The sequence below is a fragment of the Narcine bancroftii genome, chromosome 8 (genome assembly GCF_036971445.1).
Source record: "Narcine bancroftii isolate sNarBan1 chromosome 8, sNarBan1.hap1, whole genome shotgun sequence".
In the NCBI taxonomy this organism is placed as follows: Eukaryota; Metazoa; Chordata; class Chondrichthyes; order Torpediniformes; family Narcinidae; genus Narcine; species Narcine bancroftii.
This window is the reverse complement of record NC_091476.1, coordinates 90,803,216-90,823,081: the sequence shown is the minus strand read 5'-3', so window position 1 is coordinate 90,823,081 and position 19,866 is coordinate 90,803,216. Positions and strand designations below refer to the sequence as shown.

Here is a 19,866-nt window from a genome sequence, read left to right as displayed (position 1 = left end):
GAAAATAAGTGGGAGGCTAGCATTGGTGAAAATGTTCTGAACCAGCAGACTTGATAAATGGTTTCCTTCTATGACAAGAAAATATGAAAATGACAGAAGAGAGGAAAAATGCTACAACTGTGAAATACAATCCACTGTAGTTGTTGGACAGTTAAAATTAAAGAGAATGCTGGAAATATCTAGCAAATATGGGAACATGAAAATTGAGTTTACATTACAAGCTTTTCACTTGAACTCACTGAAATTGCCAAATTCAATGCCTGGTTCAAGAGCTGATTCATATTTTGTGCAAAGTTGTTTTCTTAAGTTTTTTTTCATGTATTTTTTCAGTTGAAAACTTTCTCTTTTCACATTCAAGTGAAACAGACAATTAGAACATACATACCAAATGTTTGCCTTTGCTCTACTCATCCTCTCAAAAGTAAATAAAGCCTTCTTTCTTCCCTCAAAAAATAGTCACTCAGATAGAAAGATGATCAGTGAGCCATTAACCATAAGAAGTTGTGTAACTCCTCTAGAGGAGAACTCACCTGTTTCTTACTCTCTTCCTGATCTACACCTGGCCGCAGAATGAGCATCGCCTTGTAGTCAGGACTAAACCCGAGGCAGGAATCCGTGGGGTAAGGCTCACGATAAAGACTGCTGCAAGTCTGAAATAATTTTTATTTACAAGGAATTAGATCAGAGTTCCCACCACTTAAAATGAAAATTATTTTCTGATATATGCATCTTTAACAATGTGCAAAAAGTGAGATAACATTTAATAATGTTTTGCTCCATGCTGATTCCATCCCATATTTATGTTTTGTTTATCTTACTATTCACAGTGGAGAAAAGAGGGTGACTGGGATGGAATGAGGCTTTAAGGAAGCAGAATTTATAGATGTGGTCAATACAGGGGAAAGGGGTGTATGTGAACATGACCTGAACTGTGTTCACAACCCTGTGTAGTTTCTTCCAAACTTGGGTGGGACAATTCCCGGACCACACAGTGATGCAAATTGATAGGATGCTTTCAATAGTACACCTGTAGAAGTTATTAAGGGTCGCTGGCGACATGCCAAATGTCTGAGGAAATTAAGGTATTGATGAGTAATTTTGGCCATGTGAATAGACCAGGTCAAGTCACTGGAGAGGTTTACTTCCAAGAACTTAAATCAGTCTTCTATTATCACCTCAACCCTATTGATGCAGATGGAGGTGCAAGCTCCTCTTACAGAAGTCTACAACAGGCTCTTTGTTTGTGGATATTTAGGAGAGAGTTTGTTGTCCTGGCACTAGCCTACTAACCCATCTATCTTCCTTCTGTCCTCTTGTCTCATCATTGTTAGAGATTAGAGATCCTCCCTACGTCAGGAATGTCATCCACAAATTTATAGAGGGAATCTAAGCAATGTTTTCCCCTATAGTGGTGGGTGTACAGGAGTACAGTCAGGGATTGGGTGCACTGCTTTGCAGGGCCCAGTGTTGAAGATGATCATGGAGGATGTGTTGCCACCAACCCTCATTAATTGTTACCTGTGGGATAGAAAGTCATGAAACCAATTGCAGAGGGATGCTGCAAGGTTACCTAGATTGGGAATTTTTATTTGGTACATTGAAGGCAGAATCATGATCGTGTTCCTTGGCTGAGTGCAGGAAGATGGCAGGCATCTGCTGTGGATATGTTGCTGCATTATGTTAATTTTAGTGTGTCAAGGGTGGCTGATAGGCTAAAGTTAATGTGAGCCATAATCAATCTTTCAAACCATTTTATGATACTGGACAACAGAGCCACCGGCCAGTAGTTATTTTGGGCCATCCATTACATTCTTCTTCGAGACTGGGAAGATAATGGACTTCTTGAAGCAGGTGGATACTTCAGCTTCTTTTGATCTCAACCACTACTGCTGGAACATTCACAGGAAAAGCTGTCTGCAAATATTGTGAATACTGTATCAGCTCCAAGACCTGACTGAAATGTAATGGCAACACACCTGCTTTTAAAGAAATAACACTTTGGACAGGACCATTGATTTTTAAATCTTAAATAGATTTTGGTCCGACTTTAACTATAAAGTTTGGAAATCCAAAGTCTAACCTTCTCATGCTGTGGCTCAGGCTGGAAAGTAACATGCTTCCTGTCTGTTGATTTCAGTGGTTGTTCCTGCAACTCTGCAGGAAGGTCATGCTGGTCTTTCAAACATGTGAAATCTTCCGTGACACTTAGCTCCCTCTCCCTTCGGGATGCTGAATTCTGGAAAATACAAAGCATGCAAATCATAAACTTAGAAGATCCTCCTTGTTTTTTAAATTTTGTCATGTTCCTTACCACTTCATGGAAGCAATTAATGAATCTATTGAGAAAACCATTTCAAGCTACAGATATTAATATCTACTAAACTACAAAATGTCTAATCCATTGATAAGAAATCACTGGCCATATGCATCAAAACAATGAGGTTTGTTTTTGATTTCTGTCTATAATCACGCAAAAAAAGTTGTAATATCATTTATATTGAAATTTAGACATAGAGCACAGTAACAGGTCCATGAGCCCGTGCCACCCAAATACACCCATGTAGTGGGCTGACCGACTGTGCGGTTAGATGGGCCGAATCACCACCCCAGTTGACCTACACAAGATGGCACAGGCCTCCCTTCCCTTCTGAGGAGAAGCCCGTGGTTGCCGACATGTGTTCCCTGGGGGACTGCGCCGCTTCTGCATTGTGTGCTGCTGAATGGGGAGTGACGCTGCGACGTGCTGACATTACTTTCTAAGGCCAGTGCTTCCCTCACAGGAGGTGGGTGGTGTCGAGCAGCGTGAGGAATTCAAAACAAAATTCAGTTACTGGTTCACCTCGTGCTATGTGGACATCTCTCATTTCGGTACCGTTGCCATTAGCAGACACTACAGTGGTGACCCTGAGTGTTCCAGCGTCTTTGGAACTCACCTCGAACGTGACAAAAACGTGACAATAGCTGCGACCAACGCCATGGGAGTGAATTTGCCTTCTAGGCAAATCAGCCCAGGAATTGGTTAAAACTGGACGAATCACAGATCCAGATCAGAGGCAATGTCTCGGAGGATACCAAGTTCTGGCACGTCAGCAGCGTCCTGGACACTGCCACTGCAGCAAAAGAAAGCTCCTTTTTGGAAAATCCTCCTATGGAGCAGAGCGCAAGTACGAAAAATTCCAGCATTTCCTCCTCAATTCCCTGGAGTTCAGTTGGCGCAAGCAGGTCATCCGCATCCTGAATATGCAAGGGCTGGGCAATAGGAGTCCCTCCAAGCTCATGCACGACATGATGGCCCTAGCAGACAGACAATGAAACCGTATCTTGTTCAAGGCTCTGTTCTTCTCCAAGCTACTGGTGCATATTTCCTCGGCAATATCCAACATGGATTTCAGCGCCGCATACCTGGTAGCCAAAAAAGTAGACAGACTTTTCCACACCCCGCCACAGAGTTCTTTACGTATGCAACCGATCTATGCCGTTGGTGCCACTGGTTCAGCTTCCCTACTGGGGCCACCTGCAGTAGCCGCGGCCCAGCCGCAATGTAACGACCACTCAGACAAACAGAGCAATTACTGTATCTACCACTGCAGATGGTGCCGTAATGCCCAGCAGTGTGTCCATCCATGCTCCTCCCACAATGCCAAGTCAAGTGCCGTCGCGGCAAACGGACAGGCCTGCCGGTGATAGTGGCCTCGGTGGTTGGCACATAAAGGCCTACGCTACCTCAGGGTCCAGCAAATAAAGAGGGATTTCCTAGTAGACAAGGGCGCAGAGATAAGCCTCATTCCGCCAACATATTTTGAACTCAAACACAATCCCAAGGGCCTTCCCCTACAGGCAGCCAATGATTCCTCCATTCCAAGTTTCGGCACCAGCCTGGTCACAATCCACGCCGTGGACATGGTTTTCGACTGGAAATGTACGATTGCTTCAGTGGGACAAGCCTTACTTGGAGCAAATTTCCTCCAGGCACACAAGCTCCTGGTGGACATTAACAGATGCCATTTGGTCAACGCTACCATGTACTAGTCGTACCCCCTCACTCTACGGCAACGCTCCTTTCTGCTGTTAGGAGTCCACGTTCTGGACTGTGACGAATATGCTCTCCTACTGGCCAAGTATTCCCTGTTGGTGCTCAACTTTCAAGACGCTAAAGCAGCACATGGCAAGGAGCACCACATTGAGACCACGGCCCCCAGTGTTCGCACAGCCACGGCACCTCCCGCAGGACAAACTCCTTCAAGCCAAGACAGAGTTCACTGCCATGGAGGAGTTGGTATTATCCGTCGCTCAAACAGCCCGTGGGCATCCCCACTGCATATGGTCCAGACGCAGCCGGCTGCCTGTAAATGGCAGAGCTGCAGCCCAATAATGTCATTACGCTCCCTTTGTGTGTCTTCTTTCTTCAAGTTCAAGCTCAAGCTATATTATATATATATATATATATAGATATATATATATAAATATATATATATAAATATATATATATATATATATATAAAAATATATATATATATAAATATATATAAAAATATATATAAAAATATATATATACGCACGCGCGCACACACACACACACACACACACACACACACACACACACACACATGCACACATACATACACATATATAAATATATTCTACCCTTCAATTGTATGTAGATACAAAAAAAATCTCAATACTTCTGAAATTAGAGTAGGCAAAGGTGAAAAGTATGGAATGAAGAAAGCATTGCCAAAACCAAATGGGAAAAAAATGGTATTGTACCATTTGTAATGACAGTTGAAGGCACATTAACCTACTTGCTATCACCTACAAGACAAATTTCATCCGTTCTTTGATATTAGCGATTCTGATGCTGGTGTGAATATTTAAACATTCACAGTCAAATTGTTCTATCACTGTTAGCACAGTTGCATGACAAGTTCATTTTTGCTTTCTAGACTAGCAAATGATAATCATTTGGACCTCCTGTAAAAGGGCAGAGCTTGAGCCAATCCATTCAGGGATGGTGGAGGAAAAATTTTGATTTTGAAAGAAACTCTGAAGCATACTTCATTCCATACTCTGCAGCCCAATACTCTGATCTCACACCTCCAACCATTGACCTCAGGTTTCAAGCTAAACTCTATCAAAGTTATGACAATAGTTTTATCTCATGGTGGGGCTGGGGGCGGGGGAGGGGCTACAATGGTTATGAACAATCTACAAATTGCTTTACAGCTAAAATCTAAATACTAAATTCATTTTCAACTCCAATTTTAAAAAAACTAAATAGATTGATGTTTTGATTCGTAAATTAACTTTTTTTGAAGATTCCTTGTGGTATCATTGTATTGCCTTATCCAATTATAACTAACATTTACTTATAGGGAGCTAGGACTTAAATTATTGGCCAGTACAGGTATATTCAATAGCTCTGCAAGTCCTTCCATTGTAAAGAATTAGTGGGGAGGGGAAAAGTTAAATAGGACAAAGGAAATATCTTTAAATAGGATTAGGCAATGGCTTTAATGGGGTTAAGTTGCAGAGGTCTTCTGCTCAAATGGGGCTAAATGGATGGACAAAAAATAGGTACAAACTAATGATATGAGGACAGTTTGAGAGTGGAAATACAAAGAAAAGGAAAGAAATACAAAATGTAGCAGTGTGGAACATGCCTTGCACAAATGGAGAGAGAAAATCTGAGCCAATATTACATATGAATGACTTGCAGCACTAAAGACCAGTTCTGACATAGCCAGGGGTGCAAATGGAAGAGGCCAGAGACATAGGTCAGAGTGAAAGTGAAAGAGAAGTGGCATCTAAATGTGTGGTCTGAATGAATGCAAGTCCCACAAAGGGGGGCTGGGGAGAGAGGGTGAGGAGGAGGTCACTTGATCTGCTTTTGATTTCTCCAATCTAAAATAGAGCATATTTTGAACACCTAACATCTAGATCAGACAAATCCAAGTGAATTGCTGCTTTATTTGAAAGAACAGTTTGGGTCACTGTTTGGTAGGAAGCGAAGGGGTAAAATGTATTCATCTCCTGCTTAACAGGGAAAAATGCCACAAGAACAAAGTAGGGACAGAAGACCACAGAGTTGTGAAGGAGATGATGCCTTTGAAATGCTGAAAAGGGAGGGAAGAGATGTCTAGTGGTAGAATAATGTAAAGCTGGTGGAAAATCAGGAAGTATGATGCATTAAAGCAGGAACTGGTGGAAGGAAGTTGAAGATGAAGAGAAAGTCTAACCTTTTATCTGCCCAGGCCGAGTGAACAAAAACAGAAGGTGCAGAAAATAGATAAGATATGGTCAAGGCTCTGCCAATTATAGTAGAGTAGAAGGCATAGTTCAAGAAACACATCTTTGAGAAGTCTGGTCTTTGGAATGAGATGGAGAAACTGGTGAGTGGAATGAAGCCCTTATAAGAAGCAGGATAACAAGAGCTGGGAGAGTCAGTAGGCTTGTAATGTATTTGTCACTAGCTTCTCTTCTGAGCTGGAGACAGAATGAGAGAGATCTCCATTAATTTGTTGACAAGGTATCCATTCCAACATATCCACATGGCCACCCTGCATCACATTATCCTGGAGACCTAAATGCTTTCTCCTTTTTCTAGTCAGGTCAAAGACTCTTCGACCTGAAATGTACTATCTGAGCTTCTTAAAGCATTTTATGTTTTTAATCTCAGATTGGCAGCATCTGCAGAGCTGGTTACAGAAATCACAATTACCAAATTAATTCAAAAATAACTTCTACCCAAGTAACATAGTGGGTTTACACGTTTAAAATTGATAGAAACAAATGTGATCAATGGACAGATAACTCACGTCTTTTGTTGCAGACACCTTCCAAATTCCTCCTGGAAGACTTAAGCACGAGTTCATTTGTGGTACTGTTTGACAAGATGCAAGCCTATGCCGAGCTTCTTCTCTAACTTTACTCAGCTGAAAGAAAACAATATTCTAATATAACTTTCACAAGAATTTTTTTTTGGGTCACTAAACACAAACAAAATGGCATTTTCAAGACAACTGTGTTCTCACTTAATATTATACATGCATCCAGGTCACACAAGTCTTAAAATTCAGGCACAATGGAATAAATGGAAGTACAATAGAACTTGAGAGACTTTAGGTCTGTGCTTGAACATCTCCAGAGAACATGATTCCAATCACAGCAGAGTCTAATTTTCCAACTTACCACCAGAATTGTTAGCCTTGTAGCGTTGCTTGGATCTAAAAATTAAACAACTTTAAGGAAGTAGTACCTGTTGTTTAAAAATTTCCAAAACAGAGCTTCTCACCTGCCTGGCTTGATCATTGAATGCATCTCCATCTTCCTCCTTTTCATCATCTATCCCCTGAATAGATACCAACCTTGAGCTTGGGCTAAAAATAGCAAACCCAACGTTATTACCACGAAGTAAGCAAGTGCTTTTATTTGGAATGAGCTGCTCAGCGGAGGCAGAGGATTGTTTTATCACACGATCATCTCTTTTAACCTAAATTGAAACAGCAAAGCAATTAAGTTATCCATATAATTAGACCATTATCTCTGCGATACTTCAAGTAGATCATGAAATAGACTATGATTTTACTTTGTGATTTCCTTTGCCTCTTGAGTAAACTAAAGAATCGCATTTTATTGCATAACATTTCATCCATTCTGCATAATCATGCACTAAATTAATGAGACAGTTGAGGGAATTATTAGAGATCTAGAATTGGTGTCTGATGAAATGTAGCATTAACACTTTCATTGTTTGGTACTGGAGCAAAGTTATTATGACCAAAAACTATGCTTGAGATAGGAGGAGCTGGGTTGAAATTAAAAAGAAAATTAGAAAGCCAAGAGTGCAAGGAAAAAAATATTCACAGGTAAAATCAAAAATATATTTATAAATTCATTAGAGGAAAAAATTACCCATATTAAAGTCCAAAATTATTGGCAATTTCTGGATGCAGAACATGTAACCAGGTCTAAATGAATAGTTCGTGCAGATGTATAAAGAGAGGAATGGACAATTTTCTAGTTCTTTCCAATTAACTAGATTGAGTAGACAGGGTTGTCCTTTAACACCAACTATGTTTATTTTGGCAATAGAGCCTTTAGCGGAGTTAATAAGACAAAATTTTAAGATTACGATTCATCAAGAAGAATATAAAATAAGTTTGCTTGCTGATGATGTTTTGGTTTTCCTGACAGACCCTATGAATTCTTTGTGTCAATAACATACAAGACTGGAAGAATATGAAGTATCTGAGTATAAGATTAATTGAGACAAAAGTGAAATTTTGCCTCTAGTCAAGGGTGATTATACTCAATGCAGAAAGGCCACTCAATTAAGGTGGCCAGATCCTGCAATGAAATATTTAGATATACGGGTCGATAATGATTTGAATAATTTATATAAACTAAATTATTTACCATACTTAATAAAATTAATGAGGATTTGAACAAGTGGAATAAGTTACCTCTAGCTTTAGTAGGCAGAGCAAATTGTATTAAGATGAATATTTTTCCTAGTGTTCAATATCTTTTTCAGTCGATCCCCATCTCAATTTCTCAAAATATTTTAAGAACTTGAATATAAGAGTTAGAAAGTTTTTATGGAAAAGGAAAATGGCAAGGGTTTCTTTGGAAGTTTGAATTTTGAGGTTGACAACTTCCCCATTTTAATAATTATTATAAGGCTGCCAATTTATTAATGTATTGTTTGGTGTAAATAAAATTCTTGGTTGGATTAATATAGAACTTAGTAAAATAGGAGAAATTGATGTGCATGATTTTATTTATAAGTGGAATTCAAAATTGTTGGTAGGAAGTAGATATACACCTGTTTTGAAACAGGTGATTGAATTATGGAACAAAATTGATTATGAAATAGGTACAAGAAGTTTATTTTCAGGAAAAATCCCTTCATGTCAAAATAGACTCCGTTTTCCATGGATAACCAATTTTTGAGGATGGATGCAGATGGGTATTGAGAGGATGGAGGATTGTTTTGAAGCTGGAATGTTTATAACATTTGAACAAATGAAGAATAAATTTCATGTGCCAAATAATACTTTATTTTGCTAATATCAAGTTAAAGCTTTTTGATTGATAAAGTAGGTCCGAGTTTGACGTTACCTAGCCAGAGTAAATTGGAATTATTGATTCGTAATAGTAATGTAAGTAAATTCATCTCTGTAGTATAATTTATTTCAAAAGAAAGCTCCCAAAATAGGGGTGCATAATTCGTGATTAAGATGGGAAGTGGATTTAAATAGAAAAATAGATGAGAAAGACTGGATGGAATTATAACCAGTTAACAATATTGCAGCATGGAAGCAGACCATTTTGGCCCTTCTAGACCACACCAAACTAAGTCCTCTCCTCTAGTCCCACCTCTCTTTTCTCTTTCTTTGGCTTGGCTTTGCAGACGAAGATTTATGGGGGGGTATGTCTACGTCTGCTGTAGGCTCATTGGTGACTGACAAGTCCGATGCGGGACAGGCAGGCACGGTTGCAGCGGTTGCAAGGGAAAATTGGTTGGTTGGGGTTGGGTTTTTCCTCCTTTGTCTTTTGTCAGTGAGGTGGGCTCTGCGGTCTTCTTCAAAGGAGGTTGCTGCCCGCCGAACTGTGAGGCGACAAGATGCACGGTTTGAGGCGAGATCAGCCCACTGGCGGTGGTCAATGTGGCAGGCACCAAGAGATTTCTTTAGGCAGTCCTTGTACCTCTTCTTTGGTGCACCTCTGTCATGGTGGCTAGTGGAGAGCTCGCCATATAACACGATCTTGGGAAGGCGATGGTCCTCCATTCTGGAGACGTGACCTACCCAGCGCAGTTGGATCTTCAGCAGCGTGGATTCGATGCTGTCAGCCTCTGCCATCTCGAGTACTTCGATGTTGGAGATGAAGTCGCTCCAATGAATGTTGAGGATGAAGCGGAGACAGCGCTGATGAAAGCGATCTAGGAGCCGTAGGTAATGCCGGTAGAGGACCCATGATTCAGAGCCGAACAGGAGCGTGGGTATGACAATGGCTCTGTACACGCTGATCTTTGTGTGTTTCTTCAGGTGGTTGTTTTTCCAGACTCTTTTGTGTAGTCTTCCAAAGGCGCTATTTGCCTTGGCGAGTCTGTTGTCTATATCTTTGTTGATCCTTGCATTAGATGAAATGGTGCAGCCGAGGTAGGTAAACTGGTTGACCGTTTTGAGTTCAGTGTGCCCGATGGTGATGTGGGGGGGCTGGTGGTCATGGTGGGGAGCTGGCTGATGGAGGACCTCAGTTTTCTTCGGGCTGACTTCCAGGCCAAACATTTTGGCAGTTTCTGCAAAACAAGACGTCCCACCTACCCTGCCCATTACCCTCCAATCCCCTCCCATCCATTTACCTATACAATTTTTCCTTAAATGACACAATTGACCCTGCCGCCACTACTTCTCCCAGAAGCTCATTCCACACAGCCATCACTCTCTGAGTAAAGAAGTTCCCTCTCATGTTACTTCAAAACTTTTGCCCCTTAACTCATGTTTCAATCTTTCCTACTCTCAATGGAAAAACCCTATCCACATCAACTCTATTTATCCCTCTCATAATCTTAAGTACCTCTATTAAATCCCCTCTCAACCTTCTATGCTCCAACGAATAAATATAAAGTCTTTTGTAAAATATGGCACCCATATTTGCAAAACGTGGGTATGAATGTTTAACAGACTCTCTAAAGACCTCATTTCTTGGTAACCTCCAGTATTTAAAAAATTGGATGATATAAATAGTTTATTTTCTTGATATTCTCGTCCTTTTTCGGCTTTCCTTTATTTTTAACCTTTTTTGGGGTGTGGAGAGGGGGATAAGGGGAGGGAGAGAGGGTTTTTTTTAATACCACATGTAAATTTTTGAAAGTTTTTTTATTGAAGGAAATGTATTTACTATTGTAGTTTAAAATTGCTAAATAATAGTCAAAAAATAGAGAAATGACACAGGGTGCTTAAAATGATGAAGAATGTGAAAAATTGGAAGTGTTAAATAGAGAGGACATAACATCCTTTAAAAGGGAATAAATTACTAGGCTAGATTTTTAAAAGGCTAACAACATCATGAGCTTCGGTTAAAGGCATGGTACCAGACGTCTGGAAAATAGCAAATGTACCACAGTTAATCACAAAAGGGGAAAAAGGGACAGACATAGCAAAGGCCAGTTGATGGTATACAGTTTGAATCATTAAATCATCAAAATTGTACAGAATTTGGTCTTTTTAGCCCACCATGCTCATGCCATCTGTGATGTCTTTCTATGTTAATCCCATTTGCCTCCATTAGGCCCATAACACCATGTCTTTCCTATCCAAATACCTGTCCAAATGTATTTTAAAGTAATTGTTTTCACTCAGATATCTTTTATATTTCCCCTCTCAACTTAAACCTGTGCCCTACAGCTCTCGACTCACTTGCCCTGGGGATAAGATTCAGACCATTTATCATAACTATACCCCTCATAACTTTTTAAACCTCCACAAGGTCACCCCTTAGCCTCCTACATTCCATTTAGAATAATCGCACCCACTTTAGAGTCCTGAATTCCATATCATGTCCTGGTGAAGCTATCTTTACTGCTGCCATATCTTGCTGCAGTACAGTGATCAAAAATGGGCACAATACTCAAAGGGCAGTCTAACCAAATATTCTTGTACAGCTGCAACCTGACATCCCATCTCTAATACTCAATGCTTTGACCTACAAAGGAAAACATGCAAAATGCCTTATTCAAAACACAATATCACCATGTTAAGGGAACTAGGAACTTGCACCCCAAGTTTCCTGTAAACAAATGTTCCTAAGGTCCCTGCCATTTCCTCTGTGTCTTTTCACTTCCCAGTTCTCTAGCTCACAACTACTATTTGCCATTGAGACCAGTATGGACTCTGGACTAGTGGCACTTATTTTTACAAACAATTTTGCATATTTTTGTACATGACAATAAAGTAACCTTGAAACATATCATTTGACATAAACTTCTTATAATTTTTTCAACTCAATGAACATTTTCTATATTTACCCCAATGATTTCCCAATAAATATAATGTATCCAGTTGTTATTGAAAAGAAAAACATTTTAATATTATTCATTTGGCTAACAAAACATTTATGGGAGAATCTGCATAAATTCTTATTTCTAATAGTCATGTCTTCTGTGCAGAGAAGACTAACTAGGATGTTGCCTGGACTTCAGGAACTGAGTTACAGGGAAAGGTTAGGACTTTATTCCCTGGAGCATAGAAGAATGAGGGAAGTTTGATAGAGGTATTAAAATTATGACGGGAATAGACAGAGTAAATGTAGAAAGGCTTTTTTCACTGAGGGTAAGAGAGATACAAACCAGAGGACATGATTTAAGAGTGAAGGGGAAATGGTTTTGGGGGAATGTGAGGGGGAATTTCTTCACACAGTGGTGAGTGTAGAACAAGCTGCCAGATGAAATGGTGAATGTGGGCTCAAATTTAACATTTAAGAAGAATTTGGACAGCTGCATGCATGGGAGAGGTACAGAGGGCTATGGATTGGATGCAGGTCAGTGGGACTAGGCAAAAAAAATGGTTCAGCATGGACTAGAAGGGATAAAGTGGCCTGTTTCTTTGCTGTAATGTTCTAAGATGTGATGGAGTGCAAATCCTTCCACATGCCAAGCATCAGTCTGAGACTCCAGCTTAGTCCAGAATTGTCTTTCTGCATTGATAAAAGCCTTCTGTAGATTGTACCTGGGCATCTCTGAATTGCAGTGGTCTTAAGTGTTCAATCCCCTGGTGTTGCAGAAGATGCTCCAGTGGTTCTTTTGGAGTACCTTCTTTAAGCTAACCCGATTAAGTCCCCAGTGATGACTGAAAAGGCAAAGATGTTTGATGATCATGGTGTGTAGATTTTCCCATGCTAGCTTAATGTCTGCCCATGGAGTTCTGTAGACTGCAGTCAAGTCAATGGAGGTGAATTCCCTCAAGAGATATTCTCCAGGGACTATGTTGACTAAAAGAATTAATGTTTCAGTCTCACTTGGATTCCATTTAAGCACATTCTAGGTATTGTAATTAATGTTACAGTGAGTTGGGATCAGATTCCAGTTGGTAAAAGTTGCCCTCAAATAATATCTCCACAACTATATACATTTTTGAAAACTTAGAAATTGTGTCAAATTAGATTAATATTAGCTTTTAACATACCAATTTCTGAAAAACTGAACACAAGAAAGAAAATCATAATTTTACATAGTAGATATATGAATCAATGTCTATCTTACCGCTTCATAAGTTCGCTGCTGTTGATGCTTCTTACATATCCGGGAATATTCAGTAACACGGTGCTTCACCTCATCTTGAAAACGTTTCAAATTCTCTGCTTTTGCTCGATTAATTTTCTCCAGTTGCTCATCGACTTCAAGAGCAGAAATCTGAAAATAAAGCCAGCTCTTAAAAAGAACACTGAAAGATTTATTTTTATTGATTTCAGAAATAAGCAAGGATATACAAAACATTTATGGAATACATTGTAGCACCGCTGATGGCAGAGCTACAGAAGAAAATGCCTGGCTCAGGTGGAAATGAGCAGGAAAATCTGTTTAATTCTCTTTCCAGCCAACTTTTATGTCAAAATTCCACTGAGGTTTTTTCCAAAATTCAAAAACATTTTCAACCTGTGACATCAGTTCGGCTCCGAAAAAATTTTGGATAGCTGAGGATTTCTGATTGTTTCGGATATCCTCATTTATCCGAAAAACATTTTGGTGCCGAACAGATGTCACATCCGGGACCAAAAAAAATTTGAATAACTGGGGATTTCAAATAATCCAATTTTGGATAATCAGAGTTGTACTCTATTTTATAGGTTCTCCCCAATCGTAATTGGTACCAAAGGATCAGTTGTATCTTGAAATGGATGCAAATCAGAATTTTGCCTGCATGTGTGGAGTACCAAAGTCTTAAAGCAAACATTTCAATCAAATGTATTTGACAAACTATAACAGGGATACAAGGCACATAAAAACCAAAATGTATGCACTTACTTTGTTAGTCAGCATGCATAGGTTGGCGAGAGTTAAGGGCATAAATTTAATATTGTCAGGGTGCTTAACTGTCAACCGAACTCCGCTACCCAAACCAACCATGAATGCACCAACTGAAGACTCGCACATGCACACAGAAATCAAGATGGCCGCGCACAGCCTATGGACCCCAAGACACTACAAAGTAAGTACGCACATTTTGGCTCTTACATGCCCTGTATCCCTGATATATTTGTCAAATACAACATAAACTGTGTATTTTTTTTTCTCTCTATATATACACATACATACACACACACATACATACAAACATATATATATACATATAACATACACAGACATATTTTAGTAGTATGTACGGATGGACACAAGTTGCAGAGGTCAGAGTTAGGGAGTACCTGTATTTTTTTTTATACATGTACTGCATATAAATCACAAAGCTATAGCACACATATTTACGTGTTGGCACATTTTTACATGAAGGACCAAAGAATGTTGTTTTGTCCAGTTGCACTTTACAATTGTATAATAATAAACTTAGCACTTGAGCAAAAGATTTAATTGGACAAGAAAAAGCTTAAAAGAAAACCTTGATTTCTCTGACTGAAGTTCAAGACCTCACACTTACCAACATTAAGACCTGGCAAATAAACAATCTAACTACCATATATTTCGGCGTATAAAAATCTCAAAGAAAATCTGTCGCAGTCAGGTTTTTTTTGGTTTCTCAAGGGTCGACTTGTATGTCGAATTAGTTTTTCAAGGATTGACTTATACGCCGAATCAGTGCGGATTGGATTTGGATTTTGAGCTGAATTTAAGGTCTCAAAAGTATATTCAGTGTATAAGTCGACCTCCACTTTTTGAGAGATTTTTTTTGGATTTCATGACTCACTTATACGCCGAAATATACGGTAGATCCTGTTAATGGATCATGGTATCCTTATTACAGCCATTTTGTAACACCGGCCAAATATGGAAACCTTGTATATTGATCCTTCCCCTCGGACCTTGCGGTGGCCAACCTTTTCATTTAGACATACAGCACCGTAACAGGCTATTTCAGCCCACGAGTCTACACTGCCCAATTAACCTCCAACCCTAGTCTGTACTTGCGAGCCAGTTACAGTGCTGTATGTCGAAATTAAAAATTAAAAGTTTGGCCACCCCTGCTCCTAGGTTATTAATATAAATAGTGAACAATTGCAGAGAAAGAACTAACCCTTGCAGTACTCCATTTGTTAATGCCTTCCAGTCTGAAAAGGAAACATTTATTCCCATCTGGCCTGTTAAGCTTGTACCACCATCCAATAAGATCGTGGGTGATCTGGCCATGGCCTCAGCTCCGCTTTCTTGTCTGTTCCCCGTCATCCTTAATTTCCCAATTATTCAAAAATCTGTGTCTTTTACATTTATTGAAGCAGCCGCTACTACAAACCAATTCCACAGAATCTCAATCTCTACTCTCTGGGAAAAGCAGTCTCCCCTTAGCTTTGTCTTAAATCTACGCCCACGAATCTTGAGGCCATGTCCTCTAGTTCTAATCTCATCTATCAGTTCATAATTTTATGAAGATTCCCCTCCAATCTTCAACACTCCACTGAGTATAGTCCCAGGTTATTCAATCTCTCCTCATAAGATAACCCCCTCTTTATGGAATCAGCCTGGTACACCTCCTGTGCATTTTCTCAGTCTTCCTCAAGTAAAGAGACCAGAACTGCACACAGTACTCCAGTGTTACCTCTATCAATCTAGGTGCAACAAGACTCACACCACCAGGTTCAGGAACAGCTGCTACCCCTCGACCATCAGATTCCTCAACAACAAACTCAATCAGAAACTCATTTAAGGTCTCTTAATTGTGCACTTTATTGATTTTCTTTTTGTTTTCTCTGTATTGCAGTTTGTTTACATTCATTATCTGTTTACAGTTTTTTTATTTGTTAACATATTGATTCTGTGAACAATTTATTTTTTGCACTAACAATTAGTGGTAATTCTGCCACGCCCACAGCAGTAATCTGGAGCCTTTAGGGGGCCCATGGCTGTGACGCCCTCATATCGTCCAATATCTAGAGCCCAGTCGCCAAGGGCCCTAATCACATCCTCTACCGGATGCCACTCTGCCCACAACTGTAAATCCCACCGCAGCAAGGAGGGGCCCATCACCCAGACAGCAGATTTTTCCAGATCCAAAAGGATGTGTTACTCTCCATGGCCTCAGACAGCTTCCTGACTGTACAACCCTCCCAGATACCTGCTTCTGATGGGGTACATGCTGCTACCAACCTCGACCCAGATCTGGAGCACCATGTGGCCACAGCGAAAACATTGACCAGCCTGCACGCATTCAACGTGCCGTTATTCTCTCTGGCTCAAATTTTAAGTGAGTGATCTAGTGTCCCTTTTGTTACAAGGCTTCGTGTCAGTGCTGCAGGAAGACTGTCATGGCTCTGTGGCTCCCCTTACATCCTGTGAACTCCGATTATTTGAGGAAGGACACAAGATGGTGGCCAATCTCCTCACTATGCAAGTCCACACTTTTTGACCATTACACTGGCTTCCAATGCTCCTCCAGGATGCTGGCCAGTCTGCCAAACCCAGCAGTATCTTTGATTGACCACGATACTCTGTCCCCTGTACACATGGGGACCTTCATTTTAGCCTTTTGCCAGAACATTGCTCCCACCCAATTGCCCAGTTGATTTTCCTTAAACCTCGTAGTGCCAATCTGTGGTAAGAAAACAAATTTGAAGGGTTCAAATAGTAACAATCTTCACTACAAATCAGTATGAAATGGTGAACCTGTGGCGGCAAGCCATTAGGCAGGCGAAGCGGCCCCGCTTGTAACATACGTGGCGGGGCAGCCGGCCAAGATGGCGCCGTCGGAGGTTTCCCCTTCAACCTCGGCACTGGGATCAGAAGCCCGCGCTTGGAAACCCACGTGACGCCCTGGTGACGTCAGCGCCACCAGCGTGGTTCTCAGCCAGGTCCGGGCTGGGAGTAATAGGCCAGCCAGGCAGCCTGCAATAAATCAGTTCTGCTCACTGAGCTCAACCCGTCTGGTTGTGTATTATTTCAGTAAGCAGTGTAGCTGCCGCTATAAACATTATTTACACATGACACCAATACCTAACAGGAGACACACATACATCCACATGTAAACCAGTAATGTTTTGAGACGTTTGCGAAATAATACTGATGTTAATTTGTGGGTTCATACAATCAGTACCTACCTCCCGTATCATGACAAACAGTTACGGCACACCAAGTGTACCTATCTACAAGTTACAAAGGCAAGACGCGATAGTGGTTGTTCTAAATTTGCATTAGACCCAATACCAAGAAAGAGGTGTGTGGTTTGTGGAGATGGGGTGGGGGTGGGGGCTAGGAATGTGGCCTGGGAGCCAAAGGGGCAGCAGACTGAAAAAGTTTGGGGACCACTGATCTATTGGATTTGTTTACCCTAGAGTGAAGGCCAAGAAGGGAGAACTGGACAAAGTGAGGCATAGATATATTAGAATCTTTTGCCAATAGTAGGGGCAAAAAGAGGGGATAGTGATAAATGGGAGGAAAGAGGTTCAGAGGGGAAAACAGGGAAAATATGTATTTCCTTAAATTCATGGAGTGGTTGAGAAATTGAACCCACTGACAGAGGTGGTGGAATGAAATACAACTGTTTAAGAGGCATTTTAAACTCGAAAGATACAGTATAATGCGGATAAATGGGATTAGCTTGATTTGGCAAAGGGGTGGGCAAGGATGCGATGGGCCGAAGGGCCTGTTTGTGTAGTCAGGCTCCGGACGTTTCCATGGAAACACGCAGAAGCCCACGCAGGTGGGGGTGGGGAGGGGTGGTTTAGTTCGTGCAGCTGCACGCTCGTCTCCTTCCCCTGCAAAGGCCAGGCTTCCCCACAGCCGGGGGCACAGATGCCCCCACCCCCCCGCCTTGGGCACTTACAAAGGCCGCGTTCTGCTCCCCGGGCTGCTCCCTGGCGCTCTCCACCCACGCTCCCACCGGCACCACGGCCTGGTTCCTCTCGGCCAGCACCCTCACCGCGCGGGAGCGCCACTGGCGGCGGGTCTGGCCTCCGGCGGGCGAGCAGCGTCGCGCCCTCCGCTGCATCACCGAGCGCTGCTCGCGGCCGCAAGCAGCAATTCGCACCAACCGCCACTCAATGACGACGACGCGCCGGCTCCTCGCCCACTCTCGCGATAGCTTCTCCACTCCGTCACCGCCATCTTGGTAAAGGACACTTGGTCCAACCATAAAGATATTCTCCAGAGTTTACCATTCCTCCTCTTTTATGAATTCAGAGAAAAATACATGATATCACCTGCAAGCCTGAGATTCCTTTCAATGCTGACGAGGCAAAATAATGTCTTATTGGTCATTCACAAAAGAAACTACACAAAGGTATTGGACTGGGGGTGGGGGTGGGGGTGGGGGGGGATGGGGATGGGTGGGGGGGGATGGGGATGGGTGGGGGGGGATGGGGATGGGGGGGGGGGAGCACCACTTTCAAAATGTGCTCATTGGGAGCCTGCACACTCCCTAGCTGCTCCTCAGATCGTAGCTGTTCTTGAACCTGATGGTGCGAGTCTTGTGGCACCTGTACCTCTTTCCTGGTGGCAGCAGCGAGAACTGGATGGTGTGGATCCTTGATGATTGCTGCTGCCCTTCGACCATCAAACTCCTCAACAACGAGCTCAATCAGGGATTGCTCCAGCATTCCCTGTGGATGTTCTCGACGGCGCAGAGGGTTTTGCCTTTGATGTCCTGGGCTGGTACATTTTCGTTAAATCCACAGAAGTGTAAGCTGATCTTTAATGGTTTGTTTAGACGGGGGTGTAAAACATGAAGAGTCTCAAATCTTGATCTTACCCTGTTCCCATTTCCGAATCTGGCTATTCATTTTTGACTCAAAATTGTTAGTTATTCTGCATATTTCTATTACTATACTACCAGATCTGTGAAGTAGAAGTGGAAAACAGTTGATTTTTTTAATGCAATTTTCCCTAGACTATCCAATTTGTTGTTTTGTGGCAGCATCACAGTGCAAACCATCTGACAAAATAAATAAAAATAATGTAAGAAAATGTCAAAGAAAGGCAATGTCTGTGGTTCATTGATCATTTAGAAATCTGTCCTTGTGTCATTGACTGCTCGACTTTAGGCTCCTGTACCATTTTCCCACTGGTAGCCTGGTGGTAGGGGTCTTTGAGGATAGAGGCTACTTTCTTAAGACATCACCTCATGTAGATGTCCTTGATAGAGAGAAGTCTGGTGCTCATGATGTTGCAGGCTGATTTAACAACCCGCTGGTGTTTTTTGTTGTCCTGACCATTGGCACCTCCACACCAGGCAGTGATGCAACCAGCCAGAATGCTCTCAAAAGCACATCTGTAGAGGTTTTTGAGAGTCTTTGGTGACATACCGAATCTCTTTAAATACCTCACAAACGAGGTGATTGCATCAACATGGATGCCCTAGGTCTTGACACCCAGGAATTTGAAGATCTTGACCCTCTCCACTACTGACCCCTCAGTGAGGACTGGTTCGTGTTCTGATTCCCTCCTGAAGCCCACAATCATCTTCTTGGTTTGATTTTGCTACATTTGAGTGCAAGGTTGTTGTGATTCCACTCGACTAGCTGATCCATCTCCCTCCTGTACACTTCCTTGTTTCCATCTGTAATTCTGCCGACGACCATGGTGTCACAGAAAAATTTGTAGATAGCATTTGAATTGTGCCTGGTTACACTGTCATGGGTGTAGAGCACACATGGCCCGCGGTATAATTATATTTGGCCCACAAGATCATATTAAATATATATTAG

At 41.5% G+C, this 19,866-nt stretch overlaps 1 protein-coding gene across 1 annotated transcript in view; it reads right to left on the bottom strand.

Annotated features, from left to right (window-relative positions):
* The window catches only part of ccdc15 (coiled-coil domain containing 15), a 32,658-nt gene extending 13,196 nt beyond the window's left edge, over window positions 1–19,462 (bottom strand). The window contains exons 1-9 of the mRNA XM_069896283.1: window positions 19,281–19,462; window positions 18,912–18,997; window positions 18,579–18,806; window positions 17,988–18,268; window positions 13,265–13,414; window positions 7,292–7,489; window positions 6,816–6,932; window positions 2,081–2,236; window positions 531–650 (exon numbers count right to left, since the gene is read on the bottom strand). Coding sequence (XP_069752384.1) covers window positions 531–650; window positions 2,081–2,236; window positions 6,816–6,932; window positions 7,292–7,489; window positions 13,265–13,414; window positions 17,988–18,268; window positions 18,579–18,806; window positions 18,912–18,997; window positions 19,281–19,462 — 1,518 coding nt within the window. The remainder of the gene's footprint in view (window positions 1–530; window positions 651–2,080; window positions 2,237–6,815; window positions 6,933–7,291; window positions 7,490–13,264; window positions 13,415–17,987; window positions 18,269–18,578; window positions 18,807–18,911; window positions 18,998–19,280) is intronic.
* Between the last annotated feature and the right edge of the window lie 404 nt (window positions 19,463–19,866).